This window comes from Oncorhynchus mykiss, chromosome 27 (assembly GCF_057628025.1).
Source record: "Oncorhynchus mykiss isolate SJ-2025 chromosome 27, ASM5762802v1, whole genome shotgun sequence".
Lineage (NCBI taxonomy): Eukaryota > Metazoa > Chordata > Actinopteri > Salmoniformes > Salmonidae > Oncorhynchus > Oncorhynchus mykiss.
Window position 1 is genome coordinate 52,743,779 of NC_143048.1, and position 20,789 is coordinate 52,764,567.

General features: G+C 45.9%; 1 protein-coding gene across 4 annotated transcripts in view; it reads right to left on the reverse strand.

Moving 5' to 3' along the window:
* Nucleotides 1-18,704, reverse strand: part of LOC110508135 (BRD4-interacting chromatin-remodeling complex-associated protein) — a 66,830-nt gene extending 48,126 nt beyond the window's left edge. For 2 of the 4 annotated variants that reach the window (XM_090223454.1, XM_036964623.2), the window contains exons 1-5: nt 18,279-18,367; nt 7,321-7,366; nt 5,379-5,424; nt 3,661-3,726; nt 177-2,066 (exon numbers count right to left, since the gene is read on the reverse strand). In XM_090223454.1, coding sequence (XP_090079580.1) covers nt 177-2,066; nt 3,661-3,726; nt 5,379-5,424; nt 7,321-7,361 — 2,043 coding nt within the window. In that variant the 5' untranslated portion in view covers nt 7,362-7,366; nt 18,279-18,367. Of the gene's footprint in view, nt 1-176; nt 2,067-3,660; nt 3,727-5,378; nt 5,425-7,320; nt 7,367-18,278 lie in introns of all 4 variants that reach the window. The other 2 variants (XM_090223455.1, XM_090223453.1) reach the window with 1 other exon arrangement.
* Between the last annotated feature and the right edge of the window lie 2,085 nt (nt 18,705-20,789).

Genomic DNA, 20,789 nt, shown 5'->3' on the forward strand with positions numbered 1-20,789 from the left:
AGCGACGTAGAGACGTAGAGGTAGAGGAAAAGACGTTGAGGCAGAGAGAGAGAGCGGGGAGAGGCAGAGAGAGAGCGGGTAGAGGCAGAGAGAGAGCGGGGAGAGGCAGAGAGAGAGCGGGGAGAGGCAGAGAGAGAGCGCGGAGAGGCAGAGAGAGAGCGGGGAGGAATACTGACCTGCTGGAGGAACATCTGGAGGTGTTCCTGGCTGAGGATCATGCTGGAGCCCTGGTGGCCCGTGAAGAGCACCCTGCTCCCGGGGCTGTGCTGCTGGGCTAGGTGGGGGACCAGTGTGGTGGACACAGATAAGGACGGAGAGGAGGAGGGGACAGACATGGCCATGGAGACAGAGGGCCCAGCCTGCATAGAGAGGATGGAGGAGGGCTGAGGGGCTTGTCCAGGGTGGGCTGCCTGGTCTGTAGAACTCCCCCCAGGCTGGCCCTGTGCAATGGCAGCAGCCCCACCCACCCCGCTGCTGGGAACGCCCCCTGGCTGTGGCTGCAGAGCGGGCTGCAGGCTGACAGCAGGACTCAACCCTTCTACCTGGCTCAGCATGGCCAGGGAGTTGTGCAAGGGCATGCCCTGGATCACTGTGTGGGCCTGGTGGCCCGTGACTGGGTGGCTCTGGCTCTGGGAGAGGGTGACAGGCATCTGGAAGAGCTGATGTCCCACCCCCATCTGGCCCGGCTGCAGCTGGATGTGGCCCTGGAGCAGAGGGTGGCCCTGAGAAGTCAGCACCTGGCCCAGGTTGATGTTCTGGTGCTGAGCCAGGATCTGGTTGGCTATCAGCTGGCCCCCAGGCCCCCGGGAGGTGATGATGTGGCCCCCAGGGTGCTGCGTGAGGATCTGACCCCCAGCTAGCTGCTGTGGCAGGAGGAACTGGTGGTTCTGCCCCCCCAGCATGATGCTGCCAGGCTGGTTGAGCAGGTGGACACTGAGTGCTTTCCCAGAGGGGTGGTGGGCTGTCTGTTGTTTGAACAGAGCCTGTTGGGGAAGCCCTGCCTGGGAGGTCAGGACCACATTGGCGCCAGGCTTGCCTGTCAGGAAGGCTACATTCTGGGCAGCGGAGACAGGGACCTGAGCCCCAAGAGCCTTGTTGGCATCATTCTGGAGGGTGTGGGGCTGGGCCTGCTGCTGCTTGAACAGTTTGGGCTGGTTGGCTGCGCCCCCCTGGGGGGGTTTGGGCTGGATGGGGGTCGGAGTTCGCTGGATGATCAGGTTCTGCCCCTGTTGACCCAAGCTTCCAGCAGCAGTTATGGTGCTACCGTTAATGTTAGTGCCCAACGCCGGGCCGTTTAAAACTGGAGATCCCAGAGTAGCTTTGCCCCCTTGGATCAGAAGTCCCCCTCCCAGTCCGCCCTGCCCACCTGCCCCCTGTGCCTCGGGGCCAGGCTGGTGCAGCTGGTATCCTCCCATACTCTTGGCCAGGATGGGCTGTCCTGATTGGTTCATAGTCATCACAGTGGGCTGGCCCATCACCTGTATCTGTCCCAGTCCCAGGTGTCCTGACTGACAGCCGTTAGGTAGAGCCTGGAGGGAGGCGATTGGCTGAAGGGTAACGTTACCCAGGCCTGCCACCTGCTGAATGAAAGGCTGCATACTGATGGTCTGGGCCTTGTTCATGACCTGGGGCCCAAACTCCAGGCCCTGTTGGGCCAGCACCGAGCCCAGCATGTCAGCTGTGGCCTGGGGAGGGGTGGCGGAGGAGCCTGGAGCTTCAGGGAAGATGGAGAGCCCCACCCCCACAGCGGTCCCTCCAGACCCAGTCAGGCTGTCTGTACAGGGCAGGGTCTGGACCACCTGAGTCAGACCTGGCATGGTGAGGTCGAAGGAGCCCAGGTCCAGCTCTGCCTCGGCCTCCTGCAGGCTCTGCTCTGTAATGTTAGCCTCCGCCAGGCTCTGCTGCAGGATGTCACATGGCTCCATGGTGTTGCTACTGCTACCGCCCGGCGACCCGCCCAGGATGACATCATCTTCCAGGAAGTCCAGGTCCACACTGACACGGGGCAAGACTGGCTGCTCATTGGACAGCAGCTGGACTGGGGGCAGGACCTCTGGAATGTGGCACTATGAAAGAAGAGGGAGAAGGTCTGTGATGGAAGATGAAAAGAAGAGAGAAGGACTGATAGAGGATGAGAAGAGAAAAGGAGGACGAGAAGAGAAAAGGAGGACGAGAAGAGAAAAGGAGGACGAGAAGAGAAAAGGAGGACGAGAAGAGAACGAAGAGAAAAGGAGGACGAAGAGAAAAGGAGGACGAAGAGAAAAGGAGGACGAAGAGAAAAGGAGGACGTGAAGAGAAAAGGAGGACGTGAAGAGAAAAGGAGGACGAGAAGAGAAAAGGAGGACGAGAAGAGAAAAGGAGGACGAGAAGAGAAAAGGAGGACGAGAAGAGAAAAGGAGGACGTGAAGAGAAAAGGAGGACGTGAAGAGAAAAGGAGGACGTGAAGAGAAAAGGAGGACGAGAAGAGAAAAGGAGGACGAGAAGAGAAAAGGAGGACGAAGAGAAAAGGAGGACGAGAAGAGAAAAGGAGGACGAGAAGAGAAAAGGAGGACGAGAAGAGAAAAGGTCTGACGGAGAACGAGAAGAGAAAGGAGGACGAGAAGAGAAAAGGAGGACGAGAAGAGAAAAGGAGGACGAGAAGAGAAAAGGAGGACGAGAAGAGAAAAGGAGGACGAGAAGAGAAAAGGAGGACGAGAAGAGAAAAGGAGGACGCGAAGAGAAAAGGAGGACGCGAAGAGAAAAGGAGGACGCGAAGAGAAAAGGAGGACGCGAAGAGAAAGAGGACGCGAAGAGAAAAAGGAGGACGAGAAGAGAAAGAGGACGAGAAGAGAAAGAGGACGAGAAGAGAAAAGGAGGACGAGAAGAGAAAAGGAGGACGAGAAGAGAAAAGGAGGACGAGAAGAGAAAAGGTCTGACGGAGGACGAGAAGAGGGAGAAAGTCTGATGCGGACGAGGAGAAGAGAGAAGATCTGTGAGGACGAGAAGAAGAGAGAAGGTCTGGTGGAGAACGAGAAGAGGGAGAAGGTCTGGAGGAGGACGAAAAGAGAGAGAAAGTCTGATGCGGACGAGGAGAAGAGAGAAGATCTGTGAGGACGAGAAGAAGAGAGAAGGTCTGGTGGAGAACGAGAAGAGGGAGAAGGTCTGGCGGAGGACGAGAAGAGGGAGAAGGTCTGGTGGAGAACGAGAAGAGGGAGAAGGTCTGGTGGAGAACGAGAAGAGAGGTCTAAAGAGGAGAAGAAGAAGAGAGAAGGTCTAATGACGAGGAGAATGGAGAAAGTCTGTAATGAGGACGAGGAGAAGAGAGAAGGTCTTAATGAGGACAGAGAGAAGGTCTGTAATGAGGATGAGAAGTGAGAAGGTCTGATGGGGACAAGAACAGGAGGGAGAAGGTCTGATGAGGACGAGGAGAAGAGGGAGTCTGTGATGGAGGTCAAGAAGAAAAGGGATGAGGAGTAGAGTAGAGAAGGAAGGGGTTGACACATGCTTCAAATCGTGGAGATGTTGACCAGACAGGCCTTCCTAGACCACTATAGTGTTAGGCCTCTCAGCCAGTGGGAGGGAAGTGTGATATGACATGATGGGAGAGAATGCATGCTACATGAACATGTATGAATGGAGACAGGAGGGTCAGAGGTTAGAGGTTAGAGGGCCTTCACTCACCCCAGCACCCGAGAAGAAAGAGCTGGAGGGATCGCTCGAGCCATCCAATAGGTCGCCAGTGTCCAGCTAGACAGACAGAACGACAGACAAAGCCAGGACAGAGGGGAAACAGAACGACAGACAAACAGGCCGGAGGGAGACGCACCCCACAAGGATAGAGAGACAGAGAGCGAGAGAGGCGGGCAGACAAAGAGCGAGAGAGGCGGGCAGACAGAGAGCGAGAGAGGCGGGCAGACAGAGAGCGAGAGAGGCGGGCAGACAGAGAGCGAGAGAGGCGGGCAGACAGAGAGCGAGAGAGGCGGGCAGACAGAGAGCGAGAGAGGCGGGCAGACAGAGAGCGAGAGAGGCAGGCAGACAGAGAGCGAGAGAGGCGGGCAGACCCACCAGTGACCCAAGATTGAGGAGGGGCAGCAAAAGTGGTTTAGAGGTGAGAGGGACAGAAAGCAAGGAACAAACAGAATCAAAAGAGGGCTTGCGTTAGATTAGTAGTGGTCATTGTGGATTAATAAAGTGAAAAGGCACAGTTGAAATCCTAAAGATCCCTCACGTATACTTCCCCCACGTATACTTCCCCCACGTATACTTCCCCCATAAAGCAAGAAACCACAAGCAGCAGCAAAGCCCATTGAAACAGAAACACACACATCCCTTTAGATAAGTGCACGAGATGTGTGCAGTAGCCGGTGAACTTGAACTAAGATGGTCACTTTGTCTCCATGCTCAACAGAAGTAGAGGTTATCTGGTGCCAGTAAGTCAACCGCGTCCGTCCTCGGTGCGTCAGGTCAACCGCGTCCGTCCTCGGTGCGTCAGGTCAACCGCGTCCGTCCTCGGTGCGTCAGGTCAACCGCGTCCGTCCTCGGTGCGTCAGGTCAACCGCGTCCGTCCTCAGTGCGTCAGGTCAACCGCGTCCGTCCTCGGTGCGTCAGGTCAACCGCGTCCGTCCTCGGTGCGTCAGGTCAACCGCGTCCGTCCTCGGTGCGTCAGGTCAACCGCGTCCGTCCTCGGTGCGTCAGGTCAACCGCGTCCGTCCTCGGTGCGTCAGGTCAACCGCGTCCGTCCTCGGTGCGTCAGGTCAACCGCGTCCGTCCTCGGTGCGTCAGGTCAACCGCGTCCGTCCTCGGTGCGTCAGGTCAACCGCGTCCGTCCTCGGTGCGTCAGGTCAACCGCGTCCGTCCTCGGTGCGTCAGGTCAACCGCGTCCGTCCTCGGTGCGTCAGGTCAACCGCGTCCGTCCTCGGTGCGTCAGGTCAACCGCGTCCGTCCTCGGTGCGTCAGGTCAACCGCGTCCGTCCTCGGTGCGTCAGGTCAACCGCGTCCATCCTCGGTGCGTCAGGTCAACCGCGTCCGTCCTCGGTGCGTCAGGTCAACCGCGTCCGTCCTCGGTGCGTCAGGTCAACCGCGTCCGTCCTCAGTGCGTCAGGTCAACCGCGTCCGTCCTCAGTGCGTCAGGTCAACCGCGTCCGTCCTCAGTGCGTCAGGTCAACCGCGTCCGTCCTCAGTGCGTCAGGTCAACCGCGTCCGTCCTCAGTGCGTCAGGTCAACCGCGTCCGTCCTCAGTGCGTCAGGTCAACCGCGTCCGTCCTCAGTGCGTCAGGTCAACCGCGTCCGTCCTCAGTGCGTCAAGTCAACTGCTATGAAATAATCCAGGTAACTCCTCAGCTTGGCAAGTACAATAGATGCATTCCAACCATCCTTGCAGTTAAATAGCAGCCACTTACATGGGTGTCTAATCCATGAAGAAAATCGTTGAGTGCTTCTGGGTCACTGTGAAGAGAGGAACATTGGTCAGACAATGAGGTCACATCCACATTGCCTTCAGAAAGTATTCATTCCACTTGACTTATTCCACATGTTGTTGTGTTACAAGCTGATTTACATAAGTATTCACACCCCTGAGTCAATACATGTAGAATCATCTTTGATTACAGCTGGGAGTTGTTCTGAGTACGTCTCTAAGAGTTTACCACACCTGGACTGTACAATACTTAATTCACATTTGACATTTCAGTCATTTAACAGACGCTCTTAACCAGAGCAACTTACAGGAGCAATTAGGGTGAAATGCCTTGCTCGAGGGCAAATTTTCTCACCTAGTCTGCTCAGGGATTCAACCAGCGACCTTAAGTTTACTGGCCCAATCCTCTTATCTGGGCGGCTAGACTACCTGCCGCACAGATATTCCCATTATTATAGTTTCCTCAAGCTGTCAAATTGGTTGCTGATCATTGCTAGAAAATAATTTATGTATTGGCATAGATTTTCAAGCAGAATTCTGTCCAAACTAACTCAGCCACTCAGGAACATTCACTGTCTTCTTGGTAAGAAACTCCAGTGTAGATTCGGCCTTGTGTTTTAGGTTATTGTCCTGCTGAAAGGTGAATTCATCTCCCAGTGTCTGGGGGAAAGCAGACAACCAGGTTTTCCTCTAGGATTTTGCTGTGCTTAGCTCCATTCTGTTTCTTTACAATCATAACGATAACATGCTTGAAACTATGGTCGTCACAATTTGTATTCGGGACAAAAAGTGAACTGCTTTGCCACATATTTTGCAGTATTGCTTTAGTGCCTTGTTGCAAAAAGGATGCATGTTTTGGAATATTGTATTTTCTGTGCAGGCTTCCTTTTTTTCACTCTAGTCGATTAAGTGAGTGTTGTGGAGTAACTACAATGTTGTTGATCCAGCCTCAGATTTCTATCACAGCCGTTAAACTCTAACTCCGTAACCATTGGCCTCATGGTTAAATCCCTGAGTGGTTTCCTTACTCTCTGGCAACTGAGTTAAGAAGAACGCCTGTACCTTTGCAGTGACTGGGTGTAGCTAGGTCTTTTTATTTTGTCTAAATTTGCACTAAGAATGGCATAATCAAGTTAGTTACACCATCCGAAGTGTAATTAATAACTTCACCATACTCAAAGGGATATTCAATGTCTGCTATTTTTTAGGTGCCCTTCTTTGTGAGGCATTGGAAAACCTCCCTAGACTTTGTGGTTGAATATGTGTTTGAAATTCCTTGCTCGACTGAGGGAACTTACAGATAATTCTGTGTGGAGTACAGAGATGAGGTAGTCATTCAAAAATCATGTTAAACAATATTATTGCACACCGAGTGAGTCCATGCAATGTATTATGTGAAGTAAGCAAATGTTTACTCCTGATCTTATTTAGGCCGTAACAAAGGGGTTGAATACTAATTGACTCGACATTTCCGCTTTTCATTTTTTATTAATTTGTAAAAATAAAAACAATTCCACTTTGACAAGATAGTAGTGTGTGTAGTCCAATGACACAACATATCAATTGAATCCATTGTAAAAATGAAGGGTCTAACAACAAAATGTGGAAAAGGTCAAGGGGTGTGAATACTGTCTGAAGTCAGTGTATTACCCTGTCCCAGTATCCACACTTGCATATATATATTTATTTATTTTAACTAGGCAAGTCAGTTAAGAACAAATTCTTATTTACAATGACAGCCTACTGGGGAATGGTGGGTTTACTGCCTCGTTCAGGGACAGAAGGGCAGATTCTTACCTTGTCCGCTCGGGGATTTGATCCGAACCACCTTTCGGTGTGAACCAATGTCTTGGCCAGGTATACTAGATGGTGTGTATTGTGGATATTAGAACATAATCAGTACTTTGAAGAGGATATGAACTCACCAAATGACATCTAGCAGGCACCTGCCATCTTCATCGTCCATGTCAACTGAAAACACATTAACATCCCCAACAATATTTAGTTCATTACATCAATCATTATGGTGTATATGGGACACAAAGATTCTATCAACTATAAACACACACTATCAACTATCTATATAGCTAGATTTAAGCACCAGCTTTCAGAGCAGCTCACAGATCACTGCACCTGTACATAGCCCATCTGTACATAGCCCATCCAACTACCTCATCCCCATACTGTATTTATTTAATTATTTATCTTGCTCCTTTGCACCCCAGTATCTCTACTTGCACATTCATCTTCTGCACATCAATCACTCCAATATTTAATTGGTATATTGTAATTACTTCGCCACCATTGCCTATTTACTGCCTTACCTCCCTTATCTTACCTCATTTGCAAACATTGTATATAGACTTTTTGTACTGTATGTTTGTTTTACTCCATGTAACTGTGTTGTTGTGTGTCGAAATGCTTCGCTTTATTCTTGGCCAGGTCACAGTTGTAAATGAGAACTTGTACTCAACTAGCCTACCTGGTTAAATAAAATTGAAATAAAAAATGTGAAAATAAAAATGTCTATATATAACTATCAACCATACATACACACTATCAACTATACAGTTGAAGTCGGAAGTTTACATACACATTAGCGAAATACGTTTAAACATTCACAATTTCTGACAATTAATCCCAGTAACAATTCCCTGTCTTAGGTCAGTTAGGATCACCACTTTATTTTAAGAATGTGGAATGTCAGAATAATAGTAGAGAGAATGATATATTTCATATTTTATTTATTTCATCACATTCCTAGTGGGTCATAAGATTTCATACTCAATTAGTATTTGGTAACATTGCCTTTAAAATTGGGTGAATTATGGTCCATTCCTCCTGACAGAGCTGGTGTAAACGAGTCAGGTTTGTAGGCCTCCTTGCTCGCACACGCTTTTTCATTTCCGCCCACACATTTTTTTATAGGATTGAGGTCAGGGCTTTGTGATGGCCTCTCCAATACCTTGACTTTGTTGTCCTTAAGCCATAACTTTGGAAGTATGCTTGGGGTCATTGTCCATTTGGAAGACCAATTTGCAACCAAGCTTTAACTTCCTGACTGATGTCTTGAGATGTTGCTTCAATATATCCACATAATTTTCCTACCTCATGATGCCATCTATTTTGTGAAGTGCACCAGTTCCTCCTGCAGCAAAGCACCCCCACAACATGATGCTGCCACCCCCGTTCTTCATGGTTGGGATGGTGTTCTTCGGTTTGCAAGCCTGCCCCTTTTTCCTCCAAACATAACGATGGTCATTATGGCCAAGCAGTTCTATTTTTGTTTCATCAGACCAGAGGATATTTCTCCAAAAAGTACAATCTTTGTCCCCATGTGAAGTTGCAAACTGTAGTCTGGCTTTCATTTTTTTCTCTACTATTATTCTGACGTTTCACATTCTTAAAATAAAGTGGTGATCCTAACTAACCTGAGAGAGGGAATTTTGACTAGGATGAAATGTCAGAAATAGTTTAAAACTGGGGTGTATGTAAACTTCCAACTTCAACTGTACATACATGTATGTATGTATACACACACACACACACACACACACACACACACACACACAACTATACACACTACTGATCAACATTTTTGGGTCACTTAGAAATGTCCTTGTTTGTGAAAGAAAAGGTAATTTTCTGTCCCTTAAAATGACATCAAATTGATCAGAAATACAGTTTAGACATTGTTAATGTTGTAAATTACTATTGTAGCTGGAAAGAGCTGATTTTTTATGGAATATCTACATACCCGTACATAGACCCATTATCAACAACCATCACTCCTGTGTTCCAATGGCACGTTGTGTTAGCTAATCCAAGTTTATACATTTAAAAGGCTAATTGATCATTAGAAAACCATGTGGAAGTAAACTTGGAGTCACGCGATGACATGGTGTGTGGTCCTCCCACTACGACACGGGAAACCATGCAGTTTATTAAGCCACACATTAAATAAGTTATGATGAACTTCACAGGGTGGTGAAACTGCACTGGGATCTCTGTTACAATAAATATTGAGGGTCTTATTCTACTGAAATCTCTCTCTTATCCACAATCTGTAGACTTGCCTTTTGAGCACTATAGACATTATCCAACATGTTACTGGGCCCACCCATAAAACAGCCATACTCTGGACCTGGTTATTACCAAGGGGCTTTCTACTGGACCCACCCATAAAACAGCCATACTCTGGACCTAGTTATTACCAAGGGGCTTTCTACTGGACCCACCCATAAAACAGCCATACTCTGGACCTGGTTATCACCCAGGGGCTTTCTACTGGGCAGACCTGGTTATTACCCAGGGGCTTTCTACTGGGCAGACCTGGTTATTACCCAGGGGCTTTCTACTGGGCAGACCTGGTTATTACCCAGGGGCTTTCTACTGGGCAGACCTGGTTATTACCCAGGGGCTTTCTACTGGGCAGACCTGGTTATTACCCAGGGGCTTTCTATTGACATATCCTCTATTGATGATGTTGCTTTATACTACCTTGTTGCCCACAGCACAGGGTAATAAAGAATGCATTATTAAGAAACACTATCAGACCTCTGAAGTTGCTACAGATTTTATTGAGTGTGTGAACAATACTCCACCACCTATTCTACCTTCCTCTTGTGATGATTTAGTTGATCACTTTAATAGTAAATTAAGGGCAACCATTGATGCCATAACTCCAGTCAAATTGACAAAGGACCCATCCAAATGGAGAGTCCCTGGGATGACTGAGGAAATTAACCAATTAAAGAGAAAATGCAGAAAGGCAGAGCAGAAGTGGAGAAAGTCCATTATGATCATTTTGAGAGCAACTTAGCATACAGTACCAGTCAAAAGTTTGGACACCTTCAAGGGTTTTTCTTTATTTTTACTATTTTCCACATTGTAGAATAATAGTGAAGACATCAAAATAAAATATATTTTAGATTCTTCAAAGCAGCCTTCTATGCCTGGACGACAGCTTTGCACACTCTCGACATTCTCTCAACCAGTTTCATGAGGAATGCTTTTCCAACCGTCTTGAAGAAGTTCCCACACATGCTGAGCACTTGTTGGCTGCTTCTCCTTTACTCTGCGGTCTGACTCATCCCAAACCATCTCAATTTGGTTGAGGTCAGGGGATTATGGAAGCCAGGTCATCTGATACAGCACTCCATCATGAGTGTCCTCATGAGAGCCAGTGTCATCATAGCGCCCAATGGTGTTTGCGACTGCACATGAGGAAACTTTCCATATTGACTGACAATGTCTTAAAGTAATGACGGACTGTCGTTTCTCTTTGCTTATTTGAGCTGTTCTTGCCATTATACAGACTGTCTTTTACCAAATAGGGCTATTGTGAACAAACGGACGACGGGGTGCACACGGACGACGGGGTGCACACGGACGACGGGGTGCATACAGACCTCTCTGTCTAAGAGGAATGCTGCATGCTCTTAATTACAAAGCAATCTGACAGAAACTCCCTCAATATGTAACATCATTAATTAAGATGAAAATCCTAAATTACCAAACCCGTTTACAGGAATGGATAACACTAGAGATCCCTCCAGTCTCCACAGATTAGGGAAAATCTACGGGGGGGTTTTGCCCCTAATTTGTGGAACAATCTGCAGCGTTCAAGGCAGTTAGATGGGCTGGTGTCACTCAGGCAGTTAACATTATTGATTGTTACTGTGTCATTGACTTGTTAATTGTTTACTCCATGTGTAACTCTGTGTTTTCTGTTCACACTGCTATGCTTTATCTTGGCCAGGTCGCAGTTGTAAATGAGAACTTGTTCTCAACTATCCTACCTGGTTAAATAAAGGTGAAATAAAATAAAATAAAAAATGATTGATTGAGGACCTCTGAGGTTGAATGGGATTGCTTTTATTGAATAGATACAGTTCTAAATTCTCAATGTGACTCCGTTTAAATAAAGGTTAAATAAAATACACACTATCAAGAGGCGTATCATGCTCACAGTGTCACTGGATCAATATCAAATGTATAATCTTTCTCAAGGTGGAAATTAGTTCATAGAATCCAACCAGCTAGGCAGTGACTAGTTCTGGAAAAACCTTTGCCGGCAACATCACTTCCTCCCCAGTCAGCTAACACACGGCAACATCACTTCCTCCCCAGTCAGCTAACACACGGCAACAGGTGCTTCTTCATCTGCATTGCTTGCTGTTTGGGGTTTTAGGCTGGGTTTCTGTACAGCACTTTGAGATATCAGCTGATGTACGAAGGGCTATATAAATACATTTGATTTGATTTGGATTCCTCCCCAGTCAGCTTACACACGGCAACATCATTTCCTCCCCAGTCAACTAACACACAGCTTACACACGGCAACATCACTTCCCTCCCCAGTCAGCTAACACACGGCAACATCACTTTCTCCCCAGTCAGCTAACACACGGCAACATCGCTTCCTCCCCAGTCAGCTAACACAGGGCAACATCGCTTCCTCCCCAGTCAGCTAACACACGGCAACATCGCTTCCTCCCGTCAGCTAACACACGGCAACATCACTTCCCTCCCAGTCAGCTAACACACGGCAACATCACTTCCTCCCCAGTCAGCTAACACACGGCAACATCACTTCCCTCCCAGTCAGCTAACACACGGCAACATCGCTTCCTCCCCAGTCAGCTAACACACGGCAACATCGCTTCCTCCCCAGTCAGCTAACACACGGCAACATCGCTTCCTGCCATCAGCTAACACACGGCAACATCGCTTCCTCCCCAGTCAGCTAACACACGGCAACATCACTTCCTCCCCAGTCAGCTAACACACGGCAACATCACTTCCTCCCCAGTCAGCTAACACACGGCAACATCACTTTCTCCCCAGTCAGCTAACACACGGCAACATCGCTTCCTCCCCAGTCAGCTAACACAGGGCAACATCGCTTCCTCCCCAGTCAGCTAACACACGGCAACATCGCTTCCTCCCGTCAGCTAACACACGGCAACATCACTTCCCTCCCAGTCAGCTAACACACGGCAACATCACTTCCTCCCCAGTCAGCTAACACACGGCAACATCACTTCCCTCCCAGTCAGCTAACACACGGCAACATCGCTTCCTCCCCAGTCAGCTAACACACGGCAACATCACTTCCTCCCCAGTCAGCTAACACACGGCAACATCACTTCCTCCCCAGTCAGCTAACACACGGCAACATCACTTCCTCCCCAGTCAGCTAACACACGGCAACATCACTTCCTCCCCAGTCAGCTAACACACGGCAACATCACTTCCTCCCCAGTCAGCTAACACACGGCAACATCACTTCCTCCCCAGTTAACTAGATAGATAATTAGCACAGGTCCTAGTTCTTCCATAAACAAGCGCTGTAACACAAAAGTATGGCCGTGTGAGAACACTAACCTAACCTTATAAAGTAGTAATGTTACGGTTTTGCTCTGCTGATATGAAAGACACGGAACGTATGTTTCCAACACCATAACACAGGCCATGCGTTTTAACTTTCAGAATGAGTGTCGGGGCGCGCAACAATACTCCCCCGGCCAGAAGATAATATCGTCAATATGCACTAAAGGTAGTCAGCGTCTAGGAATGGGTTAGCCGGTGACATGCTTTGGAGAAAGCTTTCCGTCACACTCTAGGAAAACTGAAACCTGTCCCTCCAGACAACCCAACTGGCTGCACTGAAAGTGTGATTATCGTTTAGGGGGAAGTTGTGGTATTTCTCTCCATTCTCTGTTCTGGCCGAAATAACAGACTTCCACCAAGGTCATAGGCTACATGTTCCTCATTGCGTCCTGAACCTAATCACAGCATCGCGATACCACTAAACTTGATTTTCCATGGCAAAACAGAAAACATGAAGTAGACTAAACATCAAGTAAAACGGGCCTTTAATATCATGATGTTAAGTATCTCAAATGTGCTTAGGGAAAAATACATTTGAATCCGGGTGACAACAGGAAGCAGGCTGTGTTTGCAACATTAGAACGTATTTTTCTCCTCTAGAAATTAATCTGTAACCATACAATCAAATCAAAATTGCCCACGGACCTGGGCAGAACATTAGGGAAACATGGCTAGTAGGCAAAGCTTGACTAAAATCACCTGGAAAGGGAAATAAAATAATAACAATACATTTTTAAAAATTAAAAATTGGTTGAAAAATTGACAGGACATATTCAAAACTTTCCAGATTGACTTGACTTAAGGTTTTACTGCTAACCTAGAAAGCATTACATGGGCTTGCTCCTACCCATCTCTCCGATTTGGTCCTGCCGTAAATACCTACACGTACGCTACGGTCACAAGAAGCAGGCCTCCTTACTGTCCCTAGAATTTCTAAGCAAACAGCTAGAGGCAGGGCTTTCTCCTATAGAGCTACATTTTTATGGAATGGTCTGCCAACCCATGTGAGAGACGCAGACTCGGTCTCAACCTTTAAGTCTCTACTGAAGACTCATCTCTTCAGTGGGTCATATGATTGAGTGTAGTCTGGCCCAGGACTGTGAAGATGAACAAAAAGGCACTGGAGCAACGAACCGCCATTGCTGTCTCTGCCTGGCCGGTTCCCCTCTTTCCACTGGGATTCTCTGCCTCTAACCCTATTACAGGGGCTGAGTCACTGGCTTACTGGTGCTCTTCCGTGCCGTCCCTAGGAGGGGTGTGTCACTTGAGTGGGTTGAGTCACAGACGTGATCTTCCTGTCCGGGTTGGCGCCCCCCCCCCCCTTGGGTTGTGCCGTGGCGGAGATCTTTGTGGGCTATACTCAGCCCTGTCTCAGGATGGTAAGTTGGTGGTTGAAGATATCCCTCTAGTGGTGTGGGGGCTGTGCTTTGGCAAAGTGGGTGGGGTTATATCCTGCCTGTTAGGCCCTGTCCAGGGGTATCATCGGATGGGGCCACAGTGTCTCCTGACCCCTCCTGTCTCAGCCTCCAGTATTTATGCTGAAGTAGTTCGTGTCGGGGGGCTAGGGTCAGTCTGGTATATCTTGGGAATTTCTCCTGTCTTATCCGGTGTCCTGTGTGAATTTAAGCATGCTCTCTAATTCTCTCTTTCTCTCAGAGGACCTGGGCCCTAGGACCATGCCTCAGGATTACCTGGCCTGATAACTCCTTGCTGTCCCCAGTCCACCTGGCTGTGCTGCTGCTCCAGTTTCAACTGTTCTGCCTGCGGCTATGGAACCCTGCCCTGTTCACCGGACGTGCTACCTGTCCCAGACCTGCTGTTTTCAACTCTCTAGAGGCAGCAGGAGCGGTAGAGATACTCTGAATGATCAGATATGAAAAGCCAACTGACACTTACTCCTGAGGTGCTTGATTGATTGATTGATTGATTAACTTTACTCACACAGACCATCAGGGCAAATGACATACATAGCCTTCTGCTTCCTGTTAACAAGTGATGCGCACACTATATAAGTGATGTGGGGCTACAATAGTGTTTTGCTAGTAAAGACTGGGACACATCCTATAACATTGAGGAGTTTACCACAACAGTCACCGGATTCATCAATAAGTACATAGACGAGGTAAATCCCACAATGACTCTAATAACTAGCCGACAGTTAGACTTACTGGGGTCCGACAACAAAAAGGACATCACAGACTAAATACTTTACAATGTACATACAGTACCAGTCAAAAGTTTAAACACCTACTCATTCAAGGGTGTTTCCTTCATTTACTATTTTGTACATTGTAGAATAATAATGAAAACTATGAAATAATACTTATGGAATCATGCAGTAACCCAAAAGTGTAAAACAAATGAAAACATATGAGATTCTTCAAAGTAGCCACCCTTTGCCTTGATGACCACTTTGCACACTCTTGGCATTCTCTCTCAACCAGCTTCACCTGGAATGCTTTTCCAACTGTCTTGAAGGAGTTCCCACAAATGCTGAGCACTTGTTGGCTGCTTTTCCTTCACTCTGTGGTCCAAACTCATCCCAAACCATCTCAATTTGTTTGAGGTCTGGTGATTGTAGAGGCCAGGTCATCTGATAAAGCACTCCATCACTCTCCTTCTTGGTCAAATAGCCCTTACACAGCGTGGTGGTGTGTTGGGTCATTGTCTTGTTTAAAAACAAATGATAGTTCCAGTAAGCCCAAGCCAGATGGGTTGACGTATCGTTGCAGAATGCTGTGGTAGCCATGCTGGTTAAAGAGAGCCTTGAATTAAAAAAAACTTGTTTTTTTAATTAAATCACTGAGTGTCACCACAAAGCGCCCCCACATTATCACACCTCCATGCTTCATGGTGGGAACCACACATGCAGAGATCATGGTTCTCCAACTCTGCGTCTCACAAACACACGGCGGTTGGAACAAAAAATATCAAATTTGGATTCATCAGACCAAAGGACAGATTTCCACTGGTCAAATGTCCATGGCTCATGTTTCTTGGCACAAGCAAGTCTCTTCTTATTATTCGACCACGAACGCCTGATTCACACATCTGATGTTGAGATGTGTCTGCTACTGAAGCATTTATTTGTGCTGCAATCTCTGAGGCTGGTAACTAATGACCTTATCCTCTGCAGCAGAAGTAATTCTGGGTCTTCCTTTCCTGTGGCGGTCCTCATGAGAGCCAGTTTCATCATAGCACTTGATGGTTTTTGTGACTGCACATGAAGAAACTTTAAAAGTTCTTGAAATGTTCCTTATTGACTGATCTTCATGTCTTAAAGTAATGATAGACTGGCGTTTCTCTTTACTTATTTGAGCTGTTCTTGCCATAATATGGACTTGGTCTTGTACCAAATAGGGCTATCTTCTGTATACCACCCCTACTTTGACACAACACAACTGATTGGCTCAAACACATTAAGGAGGAAAGAAATTGCACAAATTAACTTTTAACAAGGCACACCTGTTAATTGAATTGCATTCCAGGTGACTACCTCATGAAGCTGGTTGACAGAATGCGCAAAGTTGTCATCAAGGCAAAGGGTGGCTTCTTTGAAGAATATAAAATATATTTTGATTTGTTTAACACTTTTTTGGTTACTACATGATTCCATATGTGTTATTTCAAAGCTTTGATGTCTTCACCATTATTCTACAATGTAGAAAATAGTAAAAAAAATAAAGAAACCCTGGAATGAGTAGGTGTCCCCAAACTTTTGACTGGTACTGTACATTTAAAAACACCAAGGGAACATGTGGTGTGAATCTATCAGTTACACAACAAGTAGGTCACGTTGTGTCGTGAGGTGTTGCTGTATTTGTTTTTTGAAACCAGGTTTGCTGTTCACTTGCACTATATAAGATGGGAGTTCCATGCAATCATGGCTCTGTATAATACTGTACGTTTCCTTGAATTTGTTCTGGACCTGGGGACTGTGAAAAGACACCTGGTGGCATGTCTTGTGGGGTAAGTGTGTGTTTCAGTGCTCTGTGTAAGTTCACTATGCAAACCATTTGGAATTTCCAACATATTAATATTTATTGCAAAAACAATAAGTGACGCAGTCAGTCTTTCCTCTACTCTTAGCCAAGAGAGACTGGCATGCATAGTATTAAAATTAGCCCTCTGATTATAATAAAGAGCACGACATGTCGCTCTGTTCTGGGCCAGCTGCAGTTTAACTAGGTCTTTCTTTGCAGCATTTTACCATATCACTGGACAACAATCAAGATAAAACTAGAGCCTGCAGGACTTGCTTTGTTGAGTGTGGTGTCAAAAAATCTCTTTACTATGGACAGACCTCTCCTGAGCTTTACAACCATTGGAAACTCATGATCAAAACATATAGATTCAATCTAAGGTAAAAACCAATTTAGTCATCTCAACTTGTTCAACAGCCACACAATATTACCAGATTCTATAAACGTATAATATAGGGAATGATTTGTACCAAATACAATATGGCAGACGTTGAAAAGCCATAACAAATATGTTCTCAGCAACAGATTATAGATTAACGTCAAATACACTCGAGGTAAAAATGTGCGGTTCACACTCACTCCATCATTCCTTTTAGATTTATTTTAATACAAGCAAAGAATAGAAGCTCAATTCAGAGTTGCCAAATATTGATGCAAGCTGTACAAAGACGTGGCTCAAAGCAGCTATGTTTTAAATATCTCTACTATGATCGTATCGAGTATTGACAGAAACAAGTTGAGTAGTAGCAAGCTAACGGTAGATCAGATGGTGAGTTTAGGTAGGCGGACACTAGAGCAGCGGATTGACGCTGATAACACCAGTGTCCTATATAAAGGGAGAAAAGTCCATTTGCTGCTCTCCAGAATGTTGGTTTTGGTTTGAAGCTAAAGCGCTCGAGCCATTGCATCCAGCAGAGCAGAGCGGTGCACAGCATATGAAAGGAGGGACACTGCGAGCCACTAACTAGTGTTGAATGCATCTAATGTATTTACATGATAGTCGTTTTTCCCTGTAACTACATTGTCCTCTAAAATAATTCGCATGTTCGTTTGATGCATGTAGCTAATTGTCTGAATTTACTAACTATTTGAAGCTTTTGGTGCAGTTTCCCTTTCGTTAGTCAGTTAGCTAACCTAGCAGCTAATGCTATCAACATTCGTGTTAACACATTCCGACGTAGTATACATTTGACATTTAAAACATCACAAGCGGGTTTAGTATCAACACGTTTATAATGCACGGCAGCGTTGCACTTCAGCTTGCATGACGCATTATTTTGTTTGCCTTAAATGCAATTGCGTTGCTAGCTCATTGCAAGCAAAATATGAGTTAATGTTGGAATACTCTTGGACAAGGGGGTGTGCTTGGGAATTTGTTGGAAAATGAAACGCCTTGCCATGCAAGGACAACGGAATTTTGATCGAGGTTTGCAGTCTGCAAATGTTGTAGCTTTATTCTACTTATTCAGATTAATAGAGAAATTGCTACATTGTCACAAACTCACCCAAGACGAGAGGTGCAGGCAGCGCGGGGTCTCCGGGACAGCCTCGCACGGGCTTCCATACAGGACCCAGCTACAGGCAGGAAACAGACGACTGCTGACTTCGCCTGTTCAAATTCATTGTTGCGTGTGCTTTCTATCGAAAATCCCTCAACCTTCCATGAACCTTGAGCGCCAGGTTTATCCGTCAAAATACCTCGTTTATCCCCGTGCAACAGGCAATGATCCAGTTTATACCTTAGACATAAAAAGGAATGCTCTGTCATACAGATAATTATATAGCTGCAAACAATGTATATTGAAACATTGTGCAGTTTTGTAATGCATTTTTGTTGTTATAGCTTTATAAGCTTATATACACTGTTAGAAACTAATGGAAACATTATCACTTAATTTAACTGGGTTGAGGTTATGCTATTTGCATGTTATGTGTGAGATTGTGTTAATAACCAGGGTATTGGGGTAACCATGATTTAAATACCCCCCTACACTGACGTTACAGGCAAATACACGGCTATCCTCCTTTGCCTCAGTCAGAGCTGCTTTCGTGATAGGCTATTTTATTTGTGATTAAATATAGCTTGTTATGTGATTGGCCGAAAGCTAAATATCTAGCAAATAAAAAGGCAGGGACTATTCATTTAACTCATGACTAGTGTACATTACGACTCATGACTAAGGTAAATTACCTCCAGCATACAGGGAAAGTTTAGGACCTTTAAATATATTCTTCCCTGGGGCGTGGTTTTTTGTGTTTTTTACACTCAGTAATTGGTTGAATTTGAATGGGGACTGGAAATAATTGGCCAAGTTGTGTGTAGTTACAGAAGGTTCTAGTTCATTTTGACGCTAGACTCAAATCATATAGTATTTCAAAAATGAACACCTTTTCATAAAAATAATATTCCTATGGAGTTGAATGAAGCATGCATTTAGAGGAAATGTAAAATATCTGACCAGTGGCAAACTCGGACAAAGGTCACCTCGCTCAGCATGCTATGACGAGCAAAGGTATTTTGCGAGATTTTTCCTTGATATCTATGCATGTTTAACCATGCATTTAGAGACTTTCGGTAATGCATAAAACATGGACAATGATGTACTCAGCTCTTCTGCGACTCTATTTTACAAACATTCTCCACTAGAGGGCGCAGACGGATCGATTTCAGCACCAAGTACATGTTTTGATTTATTTCCATACAGGATTTACCCCAATGTTTTATCCAAAACTAAAAGGCTCAGACTTTTCTGTTTCAGTTTACGCTGGCCAACATTCATGCCTCACTGGGCCATGGCTCCAGCAGACCTGCTCTCACTTAGGACCAAAGCCAGGCCACTGGTATTTTCAGCCAGCATTTACATAACAATAGCCCAAAGGCAGGCAGATGGAGGTAACATAACAATGGCTAACTGAACTTTAACACCTTCTCACAAAGCAACTGTTTGGTTGTTGATTCTGCTATTCACAAGTCCTCAGTGTAAGTCCTAGCTTTGGAAACACAATTTCCCTACATAATATAAGGGCAGCGCACAATTGGCCCAGCTCCGTCCGGGTTAGTGGTAGGCCGTCATTGTAAAATAAGAATTTGCTCTTAATAAATGTTAAATAAAAAAAATAAAAGGGTGTATAGACTAGTGAAACACTGGGGCGGCAGGTAGCCTAGTGGTTAGAGTGTTGGACTTGTATCCAAGAGGTTGCAAGAACAAATCCCTGAGCTGACAAGATAAAAAGCTGTCATTATGCCCCTGAACAAGGCAGTTAACACACTGTTCCTAGGCTGTCATTGAAAATAAGAATTTGTTCTTAACTGACTTGCCTAGTTAAATAAAGGTTTAAAAAAAATACAGTTGAAAAGCTGCAGCAAAGCTGTGCTACAGTATCCAGGCCAGAGCCTTCCTGCTGTAACTCTATCAGTATGGTTACATGCACACTAATAACTAGATACTGGTTATGGCATTAGCCACGTGAACGCGTTACTCTACTTATCTTCGTAGGCGTAAGGTCATAATTGAGGTAAGCGTACACTGATCAAAGCACCAGCTTTTCTTTCAAATTATTAGGACCTTAATCAGAGTAATAGCGGTGTATTTGATCTGCATGTGCTGGCACAAGCAGCGATAGCGTCCTTTTGCGCGAGTGAGTTTGGAAAAACTGAAAGTATGCATTGTAGAAATATCTTTATTAACATGCAAACTTTATATGTCCGAACTCAGAATCAAATATGCTTATTAAAGATAACATGGCAATGTAGCTGTGGTAGAGCGCTTCTTTTGATTGCCTATTTTCTGCATTTATCAAAGTCCCATCAGGAAGCCTGATTTCAGATGTGTCCATGTATTTGGTATTCATCAGGATCCCCATTAGCCGCTACAAAAGCGTCAGCTACTCTTCCAGGGGTCCACATGAAGCCTGACATAATCCATAGTACAGAACATTATTAGTCAAGGACTGAAATACATACATTTAAATGTCACACACAGCCTACATATCAGTACTACACACAATATCTAGGT